The sequence below is a fragment of the Pipistrellus hanaki genome, assembly GCF_964339955.1.
Source record: "Pipistrellus hanaki genome assembly, chromosome: 12".
Classification (NCBI taxonomy): Eukaryota; Metazoa; Chordata; class Mammalia; order Chiroptera; family Vespertilionidae; genus Pipistrellus; species Pipistrellus hanaki.
In genome coordinates this window covers 37,041,795-37,057,776 of record NC_140514.1, presented here as the reverse complement: position 1 = coordinate 37,057,776, position 15,982 = coordinate 37,041,795, and the positions used below count along the sequence as shown (strand labels likewise).

Genomic DNA, 15,982 nt, shown 5'->3' with positions numbered 1-15,982 from the left:
GCTTACAAAGGTGTCGTTCAAACACTGTAATCATGTCCTGGCCAGTGTGGCTCAGTTGGTTGGAGCGTCTTCCTGTGCACTGAAGGGTCTTGGTGTGGTTCCTGGTCAGGGCAGGGCATATACCCAGGTTGCAGGTTTGATCCCCAACTGTTTATGTCCCAAATGTGTTGTCTATTTTCTTTTTTTTTCTTTTTTAAATATATTTTATTGGTTTTTCACAGAGAGGAAGGGAGAGAGACAGAGAGCCAGAAACGTTGATGAGAGAGAAACATCGACCAGTTGCCTCTTGCACACCCCCTACAGGGGATGTGCCCGCAACCAATGTACATACCCTTGACCGGAATCAAACCTGGGACCCTTCAGTCCGCAGACCAACGCTCTACCACTGAGCCAAACCGGTTTCGGCTGTGTTGTCTATTTTCAAACAGCTCACTGTTGTTTTTTAAACTTTGCTCTGGGTGATATAAGAACCTGTTTAAGGGCCTGAAATATTAAAGGGTTTTCATGTTAGAAATACTCTGATCAATGTGACATTTTCTGGCCTCTCTTTGATGAAATATGGTAGCAATCATACTTGGGTAAAAACTGCTGTTTGAATTTTAACCTTGCTATCTGACTTCGACTTCGATTACTTGCTTAAACAATAGGGTAGTTACAGGAGATTGACTCCCACTGACTCAGTAGCTTCAGGGGTAGAAACTGTAGATAACCTTTAGTTCTGCTTTTGTATTATGGGCAAGATAGGGCCACATTCCAATGTCCAGCAGGGTGTGACTGGGAACCTACCCTGCAGGCTGTCCCCAGTCTTTAGAATTTAGTCTTTAGGATTTAGGAACAGATAAGGACGGCCAGTTCTTTGTCCTGAGGGGCCAATCAGGGTTAGCCGAGGCAGTGACATCACCACCGACCTGAGTAAAACCCCTGGACTGGGCGAAATTAGCTCTCTTCCGCCATGCTGCCGGCGTGAGTGGGACAGCCCATGCTAGCATGGAAAAGGCTCTTTTGTTTATTGCATCGGACTCGGCTCCCTGGTGGTCCTTGGGGATCACAATTCGTCTGGGATCCCCAGCCAGGACCATGAGGGACCCCGATCCGGAGAGTCTGACTGGCCGCCGTAGGTGTGTGTTTGTCTGTGTTTTTGTGTGAGCGCTCTGGAGGGACTGCCCCTCCATCGGGGCTCTTACCTGGGTGTTTGCTGGCTGCTGCATCAGCCACGGTTTGAGTCCGGATTCAAATCTGTAATAAATTCTTGCTGGCTTAATCAAATTGGCTTTGGTGGTCCATCTCTTGGGGACTTGCTCCGTAACATTTGAGGCCAGTGATAAAAACATTTTTTTTCCCTTCTAAGAAAAACTGAAAAGCCCTTTGCTCACTTGATCATATAACTAGCCACAGAAAGTAAATTCTACTAAGAACATTAGACTTTTTTTTCACTCATTCAAAAGCCTTTTTGATCCCTTACTTTGTGATAAGTTCTATACCAGGTGTTGAGTATGCAAGCACTTGTTCTAGCTTCAAGAAACAGCCTAGTAGAGGAATATGCAAAAAACAAAAGTAAAAAATCGAAGTATATTGCTTTAAAAGGGGCAACTCAAAGAATGAGAGGTTAATGCATGTCCCTATAACTCTCTGGGGGAGACAAAAAAGGTTTTCCCTAAGAGATAGCATTTAAGTAGCGAAGGGAATGTGGGTTCCATGAAGAGTAACCAAAGTGTGCAAAAGTCTTGAGGATATTGACCCAATTGAGAGATCACCTATTCAGCGTTGTCGGAGTGTAAACAGCTGGAAGGTGGGGTAGGAAAGAAGCAGCAGTGTGAAGTAAGATGAGACATCTGAGGTCAGAAGTCCATGCCATGTTCTATATGTCGTATAAGTTTTTATTTGATTCTATTCTAGAGTCAATAGAGTTATGATAACCATCTACATTTGACGAAAGACACTATTTAAATCTTTCTAAAGCAAATGCTCAGGTAGTAAATTCTCAGAAACATCATCTCTCTTTGATTAAGTTTCTCTTGGCAGAAAGGGTGCATTAATTCATAGAATGAGTTAATCATCGATGAGTCCAACGTAAGACTGTGAAATCTAGGCAATTCCTACAGTCCTGTCAGGTGAGCCAGCAGAAGTCTCCGCTGCCCTTCTGCAAAAAAAAAAAAAAAAAAAAAACAGGGTTAGGGAGTCAATGAATGGGGGCGGAGGGCTTTTGGAGGCCAAGCATATAACATAGTGCCCAAGTCGGGAACTGAATTGCCTGACACCTGGGAGACTCACAGACTCTGCACAGCGCTTTGCAACCAGGAGTTTTGGTATCTCTATCCTTTCAATTCTTTGCAATTTTTTTTTTTTTTTTTTTTTAGGATCTAGGTCCCTTTCCCACCCTGTCTTATTTGTCCGGCCGGCTGCTTTCTTCCTCCTCTTTCCCCTGCTTCCTGGCGAGCCGGAACTCGGATCCTAGGACAGAACTAGGCGCGCCCCCAGCGTTATTTGCTTTGCAGACAACCCGGTCCTCCTCTTTCCTTATCTTCCTCTCGCTCCCAGCCAGCCAACAAGGTTCCCCCCCACACCCTCGCCCGCCCCCGAGGCGCCGCCGTTCCTCCCGCTATTTGCCCCGGGCGGGCCGGGCGGCTCCAGGAACCGAAGGCGGATGCGGCGCTGCCACGTCCTCGCTGCCAGCAGGCCAGCGCCTGCGTGGGCTGGTGGGCGGGGCGGCCCGGGGAGGCGGAACCGGCGCGTGAGCGGCGCGGACGTGGCCCAATAGGACCCGCGGGCGGCGGAGGCGGCGGCGGCGCGGTGCGTGCCGAGGGGCGGGGCCCGAGGCAGTTGCTGGCGAGTCCCGGAGGCCAGGGAGGGAGTCGTTACCTCGGCTGCCGCATCCTCCAGGGAGTCGTGCGGGTGCCTCCTGACCCCCAAGCCCGCTGATCGCACCCACAGGCTCTGGTGTGCTCCCGCCTTGGCCAGCCGCTCGCTAACCACCCGCCTGGCGGACCGGGCGAGCCTCCGGCATCATGTGCGGTAAGGGGCCGCGGGCGGGGGGCGTGTTGCGGGGTGGCGCGCGGTGCGGTGCGGGCGGTGCGGGCGCCGCTGAGGCCTGAGGCGCCGGCGGGAGCGGGGCTTTGGGGGGTGCGGGGCCAGGATGCTGGGCCGGGGGCGTCCCGCGGGAGCCGCGGGCAGAGGCCGGTCTCTGCGGGCCGGAGGGGTGTGGTGGACTCGGGAGGGTACCTGCGAGCGGGCGGGCCCCGGAGGCGATCTGGAAGAGTGAAGGGGGCCCCCGGCTGGGCGCGGAGAAGGGAACGGGGGACCGGAGGGAAGAGAGATGCTTGTCCTGACCTGGGAAAGAAAGAGGAGAGGGCTGAAGGAACTGGGGTGCGGATGGGGGTGACTTCACCAGAGTCCACCAGGTGAGTGAGGCAACCTGTGGAACATCACGTGAGCTTCTCTTGAACTGACCTTGTGCTCTTTTCAAAAGGACTTAACCTTTTAAAAAGTACTTGTTTTTAGTTGCTGTCTTTCCGTCAGGCCCAGCAGAGAACAGAACTTTAACTAGAGCTATGACAGTGGCAGTACACATGGTCTTATTTCCTGCCCACCCCTGTCTCAGCAGAAACCAATGCTGATCAATATCTTGGTGAGTGAGGTCAGACCTGATCATCCGGTGGAAGAGGCCCAGAAGTGACCGTGGCGATAGATCACACGTCATTTATCACTTGCATGTGCACTCATTCAAGATACCTATGAAAAATAGTGGTCTACCTTTAGTGGATGTTTTAACCTGAACAGTTAAAAAAGTTAGGCCTGCCCTAGCTGGTTTAGCTCAGTGGATAGACGGTCCTGGGTTGTATTCTGGTCCAGGGGATAGATGGTTCTGGGTTCTATTCTGGTCGAGGGCACGATCCTCGCTTGCAGGCTGGATCCCTGGGTCTGGCCTGTAAGGGAGTCAGTCAACCAATCGATGTGTCTCTTTCACATTTATGTTTCTCTCTCCCCCCTTCCCCTTCCACTTTGTAAAAAGCAATGGAAAAATAATCTTGGGTGAGGAATAACCTAAGAATTAAAAAGTTAGGCCATTTTATTTCATGTTTTGAGACTTAATTGTATTAGTATTACCTAAAAGTGTTAGCTAAAAGGAATGGTCTGAATCTGAAATGACTAATCTGCACTAAAATTGATATTAACTTGGCCATTCATTGTCAGTATAAAGAATTGTATCATTACCTTTCTTATTGAAGTTTATAACTAACCTTACTTCTGACTGGGGAAAAAACAACAACACTTTTTATGGAATTGAAACTATCTGGGAAACGTATTCTTTGTAGCCTTTTGCAAGAACTGAGCAGGAGGTGACAAGTTCCTCATTAGCTTTATTTTTCCTGTATTAAACTTTATGCAAATTTCAGCTTCTGAAAAAGAGGAGCATGTTTAAATTTAGAGTAGTTTTAAAAAAACAAACAAAAAAAGAGAAAATCTTTAAATAGTTTTCTGAAATTATTAGTTGAGCTGACTTTAGCATTAGATATACCTTTGCTCTGTCTAGATCAGTAGTTCTCAACCTTTCTAATGCCGCGACCCTTTAATACAGTTCCTCATGTTGTGGTGACCCCCAACCATAAAGTTATTTTCATTGCTACTTCATAACTGTAATGTTGCTACTGTTATGAACCATTATGTAAATATCTGATATGCAGGATGTCTTAGGCATTGCGACCCACAGGTTGAGAACCACTGGTCTAGATAGTAGAGTGGTTTGCAAGAACACATACGGTAATTTAATTTGGAGCAGTGACGTAGTAAACTGGTTAATCCCCAGTGTGCTTCATTTGTTAATTAACTGTTCCTGAATGATGGGGTGTGCACCTAGTTACTAAGTACCTGGCTATCTGGTTGTAGATAATTCCTTCATGTTGTTCTGGGAAAAGGAAGCCAAAGTATCCTATCTAATAGAGAGGGACTATGCTAATTGACCATCACACCCTCACAAAGATGGCAGCACCAACAACCAATAAGGAGTGAATATGCTAATTGACTGCTGCACCCACAGCCACAAGATGGCAGCACCCAGTTCCCTCAGCCCTGCCAAGGTGGCAGGCTCCCAGCACACGCGTGGCACAGTCAGGCCCGCCCCCAGGCAAGTCCAGCCACTCTGTGCACCTGCTTCTGGAGTTCCCCAGTCTCCTCAGCCCCCCAGCCACCCAGGGCTGCCTGAGGCACAGGCAAATCTCAGATGGCACCTGCCCAGCCATCCAGGGCCACCCAAGGCTCAAGTAACCAGGGCCGGCTTAGGCTTTTGCTGCCGGCAGTAGTAGCAGCAAAGGTGTGATGGGGTGTCACCTTCCCCTGATCACCAGGTTGCCTTCAGCCCCTGAGGGCTTCCAGACTGTGAGAGGGGACAGGCCAGGCTGACGGACCCCCCCCCCCCCTCCAGTGCATGAACTTTCATGCACTAGGCCTCTAGTGTACTGTAAAAGAAGAAACCTGAACTGGTTCAGAAAAGGTGCAGATTAGAGTGAGGTTTTAGGGTGGAGACTAGATGTCACATTTCTCTTAGCCAGCATCCTCATTCCAGAGTTTTATTGCTAAGGAAACAGGTTATAAAGAATAAACAACTAGTATTTGAGTTATTTTTGAGGTCCTGCTTTTAACCCCATCCAGACCACAGTTTTGCATGATCTGGAATAAGGTCTAGAATTTATTCCCTTTAATTTAATTATGAAGGTTAACTGTTAGGACAAAAGTTTCTTTATTTTCCTCCCACATCTTAATCATATAAGTAAATTTTTTAGCGAGATTGAGTGGGGATGAGATCAGGTGGAAAAAGTAGATTTACTGTCGATTTCCTGCTTCCTGTTCAGATTTTTCTAAAAGATCATTTTATTTCAACATTGCATAATATTGAAGCAGAGGAATGAAGGCTATAATCCTGTGGTATGCTTAAGGCAAAAGAAAAGTTTCCATGGTCAAGTAAATTTGGGGAGCAACAGATTAAACTATGTTAAACTGTCTTTTTTTTTTTTTTAATTGGAGAACTTCTTGGAAACTTTAATGTGCTAAGAGTTATGAATTTCCCAGAGAAGAATAGCATGTTTATGTCCCAAATTTATTTTATCTTCCTCTTATTCTTGGTTCTTTGGAATACACTTTGTTCTTTTTTAGTTATTTTTTTAACCTTTGGCTTTGGTGAGAGATTGTCAACTCGCTGAAGCTACCCACATCTTTTAACAATTTTTGCTGTTGTTTTTTTAAAAAAATAAATGATGGTGTATATAAATAGACTTTTTGTAAATGAGGTAGGAAATATTTCAAAAACAGTCAGGCAGCTGCAATTTAAAAGTATCCTGAAATGAATCCTTAAAAAGTTTTTTGTAATTATATTGTCTAATGACTTTGGGGGTGATTGAAGAATGCTGACACTTTGCTGCTTGGATGAGTCATAAAACCAGTACTATTAACTTATTCTTAGAAATCATACTGGATATAAAGTAGTTGTTAAAGAAAATTGATTAATTGCTTACCAAGCATTTCCTCAGTTGTGTTCCCTGGAAAGGGAGAAGTTAATAGGTGCTGGTAGTGAGCAGTAAAAGATAGGAGTTTTATAACACACCAGTTTGGGACATTCTGCTTTTGGAGATTTGCACTTAGCAAGATTAAAGGATCTAAGAAGATCTACAAATAAACCTGTTAACCTGTAACCAGTATTTCTTAAACCGTTAATTATGCAACCTTTCTTTCACTTCATCCCTATTTAACATATGCAAAATAGTGTTCTCTTTTTGTGGTCTTGGAATTTTTGACTACATTTCAGGGATCTTGAAAGTGTTAGAAGATATTTGAAATAATGGCTTTATATTTGGCACTCTGCCATTTGGAGAGAAGACCAAAACAAGGAAATTGCCTTTGAGGAATTGCTATCTGATTTGAGGAAACAATGAATACACATGCAACAGGTGTAGGTAATAATACACAGTCTCTGTTCATTGCCATGTTACAAACCCTGAGTGGCATGAATAGAAATTGAGAAACTGGTTAGGCCAGGAACATTCTAGATGATGTCTAGCAGGACTTTTATATTGAGGAATAGTGCCAGCCAGTAGAGAACTAGTACACTGTAAAAGATATTGATGGCATGTGTTACCCAACAATCAATGGAATCAGAAATAAATTGAGAACTGCCAGTGGGTTTGAAAGAAGGAATAGAAGTGCTAGGAAAAGAGGCCAAAGACCTGTGGTTAAAGACAGAAGAGTTCCAAAGTGGTATGTATTGACATGGACAGAATCTGCAAATGTAGAAGAAGGTCATCCATGTTTAATACTGCAGAGAGAAGCTAATTGCTTTGAGCTATAATAAAGTCATTAGAGATGTTACATATATGAAGGCAGAAGGACCTGAGTTTGTGTTGAGGAGGAGGGCAAATATACCAACAAAAGAAGGGAGTGTTGTGGAACTGAGATTTCTGATAGAGTTGAAAAGTTGAGTTCTAGAGCTGTGGTCCTTGATTTATGAGCTGTGAACTTATTATGGGGCATTCATTGATCAATTCATATTCTAAGCGTTATCTATAATTTGAATAAAAGTTAGATAATAAAAATTCAACCTACTATTGTATAGGATCCTCAAAATATTTTGATGTTAATAAAAAGTTCTGTATTTAGCCCAGCCAGTGTTGCCCAGTGGTTGAGTGCTGATCTCTAAACCAGGAGGTCACGGTTCGATTTCCAGTCAGGGTACATGTCTGGCCCCAGTGCAAGGTGTGCAGGAGGCAGCTGATCAATGCTTCTCTCTAATCATTGATGTTTCAATCTCTCTCTCTTACTCCCTTCCTCTCTGAAATAAAACATATATATTTTAAAAGTTCTGTATTTACAAAGTTGAAGCATCACTTATGTTAGGACACATAGACCCAGGGGAAAACCACAGGACTGAAAATCTACTTCCATAAGTGGAGGGCAGGGAAAGACTGAAGAAAGATACGGGCCACTCCAATCTGTTAATTTAATAGAGTTTATTAAGGGAAACATATCTGAAGCATGTCTTGGGTGATTGTAAGATGAAATGGATCCCTGTGCCACTTGGCAGGCACCAGAGAATTATAGGGGGTAAAAGTGGTGGGGGGATAGTCACAGGTCCGAGTATATGAATGCTATCAGGTATGGAAATTACATTGACCAGGACAACTATCTGTTCCAGGACCAACACATAACAGGAGGCAAGGGAGGGGATGGTGATTTATGTCAGAGTGAACATTAATTATGATCAGATAGTCTGTAAGGGGGGATTACAGAAAGCCGCCTGGGTCCAGCTTGTTGGACAGGCAGGAGTCACCTCACAGAACAGTCTCTCCTCCATACTTATCCACAGTTATGAGCAGGAGAGGCTGGTTCATACATGTAGAATATGTTTTCTGTTTTGAGCTTATAAGGAAGGATAAGGGTATATCATGCATTATGTTGTTAATATGAAGGTGAAGACTTCGGTTCTATAAAGTGAGAATCTTGAGAAAGAAGCTGGGAAGGGAGAAATGGGAATTTGAGAGTAGTCTAGATTCTAGCCTTTAGAAAAATATCTGGGGGAAAGTTAGACAAACTGAATTAACAAGATTGGTCAGCTGTTGGAAGGGCCATTTTGCAAGTGAACCTGAAATGCGTGGATGGATCTCACTGTAAGGGCATCAGGGATACAGAGTAAAAGCTGACTTGGAAGGAAAATGAAAAACTGTTTGATTTGATTGATCAGAGAGAAGTGGGGGAGATTAAACGTTTGAAGATTTGTGAGCAAGAAGTGCATGATTTTTCTCAGGAAAGATGACATAAATAGACTGTGAGGGATAGTATAACTAGAGATGTCAGTGTTTAGTGCTTAGAGTTCCAGATTGTTAAATGTGCAGGAGAGGTGTTATAGAGCTCCTTCTAGTGGCAACATATATTTCCAACGAAGTAAGGGCCACTCAAACCAGCATTTGTAAATAGGAAGAATATTTTTAAACAATTAGAAAACACATAAATAATTCAAATTCCTCATTGTGTCACTCTATATAATTTTTTATTTTGTTTTTAGGAATGTAAAAAATTTTATCTCATAATATTTCATCTTCTAAAGGGGTCTTACCTATTGAACTCCTAATGGGTTCTTACCTGTTGAATGTGCATCCATAATTATAGTAGTATTAACTGTGTTTTATGACAAATATTTAGTTGATGTGTATAATTTAATTGCAGTATTCATAATTTCAAAGAGGTAGAAAAATCCCAGTAGGGAAATGGTTAGGTAAAATATGACTATTATTGACTGATATGCAGCCATTAGGTAGAATTAGGTAGATGTGTTGTACCAACATAGAACAATGTCAATATTTTAATTAAAAAAGTACAGAACAGCCGAAACGAATTTGGCTCAGTGGATAGAGCGTCGGTCTGCGGACTGAAAGGTCCCGGGTTCGATTCCGGTCAAGGGCATGTACCTTGGTTGCGGGCACATCCCCAGCAGGGGGTGTGCAAGAGGCAGCTGATCGATTATTCTCTCTCATGGATGTTTCTAACTCTCTATCCCTCTCTCTTCCTCTCTGTAAAAAATCAATAAAAAATAAAAATAAAAAAGTACAGAAAAAAAAAATATATATAGTGTCATCAAATTTATGTGTTTTTAAAAAGCCCTTTAAAGCCACATATATCTAGGTTCATTTATGTAAAAACATAGCTGAAAGATTGGGACAATGTGTATTAAGTTAATGTTGGTTATCTCCCCTTTTAGAAAGAGATTTTCAGCCGAAACCGGTTTGGCTCAATGGATAGAGCGTCGGCTTGGGGACTGAAGGGTCCCGGGTTCGATTCCGGTCAAGGGCATGTACCTTGGTTGCGGGCATATCCCCAGTGGGGGGTGTGCAAGAGGCAGCTGATCGATGACTCTCTCTCATCGATGTTTCTAACTCTCTATCTCTCTCCCTTCCTATCTGTACAAAATCAATAAAATATATTTTTTTTTTAAAAAAAAAAAAAAAAAAAAGAAAGAGATTTTCACAATTCGTTCTGTAGCCTTTGTGTAATCTGAATCTTTAATGGTGGTGAATTAATTTGTAAACTTTCATTATAAGAAATTTTTTTTTAAATTTATTGATTTTTTTACAAAGAGGAAGAGAGAGGAATAGAGAGTTAGAAACATTGATGAGAGAGAATCATCGATCAGCTGCCTCTTGCACAATCCCCACTGGGGATGTGCCCGTAACCAAGGTACATGCCCTTTACTGGAATTGAACCTGGGACTCCTCAGTCCACGGGCCAGCGCTCTATCCACTGAGCCAAACGGGTTTTGGCAAGAAAATTTTTTTTAAATGAAATTAATTGACCCTGGCTGGTTTGTCTCAGTGGTTGGAGCATTGTCCCATGCACCGAGGGTTGTAGGTTCAATTTCCAGTTAAAGGTGGATACCAGGGTTTCAGGTTTGACCCACAACCGAGGTTGGGGTGCATGTGGGAGGCAACCAATCGATGTATCTCTCTCACATAGATGTTCTCCTCTCTCTTTTTTTTCTTTATCACCCCCACCCTCTCTAACTCTCTCTGGAAAAAAAAAAAAAAAACCCAAATCAATGGGAGAAAATATCCCTGCGTGAGGATTAACAAAAAATAAAACAAATAAATGAAATTTGTTATTGTAGATGGAGTTTGAGAAAGTACGAAATTTAGAGAATATGAACACTTAACACTGATGAGTTCCATTTATGGTCTCAAAATACTGAAGTTGCTAAGTGAAAAAAATATGTAGAAGTAAAATTTCTTATTCATAAGGACATACACTGAGTGGCCAGATTATTATGCGTTCAGAGATCATAATAATCTGGCCACTAAGTGTGTGTGTGTGTGTGTGTGTGTGTGTGTGTGTATTTTAGAGGCCTGGTGCATGAATTCGTGCATGGGTGGAGTCCAGCCAGCCTGGCCAGGGGGAGGGGACATAGGCAGTTGGCCAGCCTGCCTGCTGGTCGAACTCTTGGTCGAGGGGACAATTTGCATATTAGCCTTTTATTATATAGTATATACACTGAGTGGCCAGATTATTATGGGTTCAGAGATCATAATAATCTGGCCACTCAGTGTAAATTCAACCAGGCATAGGAACTTTAATAATTTGATTCGTTAGCTAAATTGCATTTAGTTTTCATTTTAATAAGGCTTTAAAATCTTTACTTACGACTAAGTTGCTTTAACCAGGTGTGTCAAGTCTATGATCCAGGTTGTTAAGCAGAGTGCTCCTAAGTGCTTTGAATTTAAGTTGCCATTTTCTGAGATTGATGCCTGGAGGTACAAGCATCTATTGGTTTGGGAATAGGAAATCTCCTGCTCTCCCTATAACTACTTTGTGTGGTTTGGGAGCAATTCTGAAGAGCAGTGGGGAATATTTTTAGGATTTTGTAGTTACCCTAAGCAGAACTGTCTATTGGGAGGTTTGATAAGACAAGTTAAAGACCTGGAAATGGGATCGATCTACTTTAATAAGCACTGTTTTGAGTTAAGAATACCTCCCTTGTAAACATGCCCTTGCATGCCTGATAGGCTGGTGATATGGCATTATATTTTCCCAGCCACCCCAAGATTACAGGTAACTCACTAATCCCAACAGGTGGACTGTCTTTAGGTCACTGGGTCTGTCAAGGTGTATAAAATTGGCAGATGCAATCTTTTCGCAGATTCAGTGCTTTTCTTTATCTTTCATTTTCCTAACGAGGGATGACTTAGGTTAATTCCCTTTCTTCCTTCTACCATCTCTATTACTTTGATATTAGAAAATTTCTTTATGTGTGTCATCCTTTTCTTCCAGGTCCTGTTCAGTGATGTAAGGAGAAATGTTGCTCCTACTTCTTCTTCCTTAACTTCTCCTCTTTTCCTTTTTTTTGTCACAATAGTGAACCAAAAAAAAAAAAAAAGAAAGAAAAAAAGAAAAGGACAGTTATAATTATTTGTAATAGTAGAGCTTTCTGACTCAAGAGGTAGATTTTGAATTGGAGTTTTGACATACGGTATTTAAGATGCCAGCAGAGGACTTGACAGAGGCAGCTGTTCTATATTTCTGTCTTTTTCTCCCTCTTCCTTCCCCTCTTTCTAAAAAATAATAATAAATCAATAAAAACATTTAAAAAGAAATAAAATGTGAATTTCCTTTTTTTTAAGGGCATGATGGTTTGTCTGAAAAAATTATACTGATCATGATACTTAGCAAACCAGTATTATGGCTTCTTTGTTGGATATTAACAACTCAGTATTTTTGAATGCTGAAATGCTTCAATAGGACCAAGCTATTTAGAGAATAAAGAGATCTTTTCAAATGGAAATAAAGACTAGTTGTTTTGGAATTCTACTTCACCGAGTTAATTTTATTTCCTTATGTTTCAGTGACACTATAGTGTAATATAAGAAAAAGGAAATTATTTTATAAAAAAGCAATTTGAGCTTATAATTTCCTCATATTTTGGTCTTCAATGCTCTCTACCTTGACCAAAGCACAATCATGGAAGGCCTTAGATAATTTCCATACTGCTATTCCTAAAATGTGAATATTTTTTGCCTGTGTTCTGTTTACTACTTCTTTGTTTGCCTTGCTCAGTTAATATGTACTAGTTCTTTTTTTTTTTTCTAGTTTTGATTTTCCAAATTATTGCTTTTTCCCCTCTATGAATTCTTAAAAGTTGTTAATATTACAGTTATTTGTTGTTAGCTAGTAACTGGTGAATAAGTGATTCAAGCTATTTTCTTTTGACATGATTATATATATTTTTAATATTGGGTCGGCAGCTAAGTAATTGCGGATTTTTTAAAGAAAAAGACAATTTTTTCATGGAACTAAGTAACTTTATTCTGTAATGTATTGCCCATTTTGATCAATGACCTTTTGCCATCTTTCAGGCAGCATCATAATCCCACGTTCAAAAAACTTCTGGTTTTTATTAGCAAAAAACTGAATCAGGTATGATTTGACATCATCATCATTATTGAAATTTTTACCATTCAAGGAGTTTTGCAAAGATCGAAACAAAAAGTAATCAGATGGTGCAAGGTCAGGACTATATGGTGGATGTGGCAAAACATCCCAACCAAGCTCCATTAATTTTTGCCGAATGACCAAAGATGTGTGTGGCCTTGCATTGTCATGATGGAATACAACACCTTTTCGATTTGTCAATTCGGGCCGCTTTTCTTCAACTGCATTGTTTAATTTCATTAGTTGTTCAATGTAGACATCAGAATTGATCGTTCGGTTGGGTGGTAAGAGTTCAAAGTAGACAATTCCTTTGTAATCCCACCAAACTGATAACAAAACCTTCTTTTGATGAATATCAGCTTTTGATGTTGTTTGAGTTGGTTCACCTGGCCTGCTCCACGATCTTTTCCGCTTGATATTGTTGTAAACAACCCATTTTTCATCGCCAGTTATCAGTCGTTTTAAAAATGGATCATTTTCATTACGTTTCTTTAGCAAATCGCAGCTGCTAATGCGTTGCGTTAACTGTGATTCTTTCAGTTCGTGAGGAACCCATGTATCGAGTTTTTGAACATAGCCAAGTTGTTTTAAGTGATTTTCAATGCATGTATGTGATACATGAAGCTTCTCTGCAATCTCACGTGTTGTACTGTGACAGTCCGAATTGATTATTGCTTTGATTAGGGCGTCATCAACTTCAACTGGACGACCAGAGCGTCTTTCATCTTTGAGTGAAAAATCACCAGAACGAAATTTGGCAAACCAATTTTGACACTGCCGTTCTTTTAAGGCTTCGTCACCATAAACAGCACATAACTTTTTATGAGCTTGTGATGCGTTTTTCCCTTGCGGAAATAAAAAAGCAAAATATGACGAAAATGTTCCTTTTGATTTTCCATTTTTCAACGAACGCCAAACAAAAACTACAAAACAGATCAAAAAACTTTTTTTACTGATTAACAGCTGAATAGCCAACTATCAAATACAAAATGTGTTTTACATTTGTACTACGTCTGCAAACCTAAAAATTCAACTGAAGCCATATATGTGTGAAACCCGCAATTACTTAGTTGCCGACCCAATATTTCCTCACATTATTAGAATATTTAGGTAGTATTTTTTACAGAATTGATATTTATAAACTACTTATTCCTAAATGTTATTGATTGATAACATGATTATTGAAAGAAAAATTATTTTATCTGTATAGGTAGTTTTGTAAGATCTACATGTAGCTTAAAATACTCCAGGACATGCTTTTCTTTAAACATAATACTCAGTATTTAGCAAAGTTGTTGATTGGTTAGTTTTTTAAAATTAAATTTTACTTAACAAAATGGCAGTAATGGCAGACCATCTTCTTATGAGCTTCTTTGGAAAAAAAAAAAAAAGACATTTATTTACTTATTTAAAAAATATTTTTATTGACTTCAGAGAGGAAGGGGAGAGAGAGAGAGAGAGAGAGAGACAGACAGACAGACAGACAGACACCAATGATGAGAGAATCTTTGCCTGGCTGGCTCCTGCATGCTCTCGAATGGAGTTGGAGCCCGCAACCTGGGCATGTGCCCTGATCAGGAATTGAACTGTGACCTCTTGGTCCATAGGTCGATGCTCAACCACTAAGTCACCCAGCTCGGCAAAAATGAGCATTTATTTTGACATACTTGCTTTAGTCTTTTACAAATGAGAAACCCCCCTTGGAAAAAGTTTCACTGCCTTTAGACAATTTGAAGTGAGGAGTTATTTCTCTTTTAAAGATGGACTCTACGGCCAGGCCCGGAGCGGCTGGGCCCGGAGCAGCCGGGCTTAGAGCAGCCGGGCCCAGAGCAGCCGGGTCGGGTGCGGCCAGGCCCGGAGCAGCAGCAGCCAACTCCAGAGCAACTAGGTCGGGAGCGGCAGTGACCAGACCCGGAGCAGCTGGTTGTGGAAGGAACCAGAGCAACAGAGGCCAGGCCTGGAGCAGCCAGGCCCGGAACAGCTTGTTCCTCGCCTGCCCCTGCCCCACGGCTGCCTTTCAGACATGGCTGGAAACTTTTGTGGGAACTTGAGGGTCTGCTGAATCAAGTGATGAAGGCTTAGATCTGGATGTGTTGAGTTAGTATAGCGCTGGGGTGTTGATCTGTGAGTGCCTTGGGTGGGGCCTGGATGAGGCTGGTTGACCTATTTGAAAATGTCTTTTGTGTGAAGTGTATCATTGGGCATGTGGAGGTATTATTGATATGAGAAAATGCTAAGTAACTGATTTACTATCTGAAAAGGGATTTACTATCTGGGAAAGGGAGGGAGGAAGAGACTGAACATAAACTGCACCTATGGATGAGGACAATGGTGGATGGGGAAGGGGCGGAGGGTGAGGTGGGAACCTGGTGGAGGGGGGAAGAAATGAGGAACCTTTGTAATAATATGAACAATAAAGATTGATTAAAAAAAAAAATAAAGATGGACTCTAACTTCACATTTTCGCACTTCTTAGGCATTATTATGCAAATGAAAATATGTCGTAATTATGTTAATTTTTAATCTTTAGACAATTTTTTATTAAGTGTTTGTTTATTTGCAGGTATATTTGCTTACTTGAACTACCATGTCCCTCGCACAAGACGAGAAATCTTGGAGACGCTAATCAAAGGCCTTCAGAGACTGGAGTACAGAGGATACGATTCTGCTGGTATTTTCTTTAAAAATAAATACGAGTTTTGCATGATTACTGAATGTAAATGGAAAAATTTTTGTTTTAGGTGACTAGATTCTGTAGTAATGTTTGCTTTATTTTGGGCAAATCTAAAATCTGAACAATTGTCTTTTTATCATACTTAAAGGGTTTGTTTATGTAATTTCAACAGTATTATCATTTATGTAGACAAGTATTGCTTCTTAGAGATATCTTCTTTTGTTAAGAATGTTACTGTAAAAACATAAATCATCTGGGGTAGTTTCATGGTAGAACAAAGATCTTGAAGGACTTATTCCATAACTTATCTTTATTCTTTCCTATAAATTTAATTTGATTTTCTCCAGGTAT

At 41.3% G+C, this 15,982-nt stretch overlaps 1 protein-coding gene across 1 annotated transcript in view; it reads left to right on the top strand.

Moving 5' to 3' along the window:
* The first annotated feature begins 2,772 nt into the window (after positions 1-2,772).
* Positions 2,773-15,982, top strand: part of GFPT1 (glutamine--fructose-6-phosphate transaminase 1) — a 58,079-nt gene continuing 44,869 nt past the window's right edge. Inside the window, exons 1-2 of the mRNA XM_084901193.1 lie at positions 2,773-3,012; positions 15,521-15,628. Of these exons, the coding sequence (XP_084757319.1) occupies positions 3,006-3,012; positions 15,521-15,628 (115 nt within the window). The 5' untranslated portion in view covers positions 2,773-3,005. The remainder of the gene's footprint in view (positions 3,013-15,520; positions 15,629-15,982) is intronic.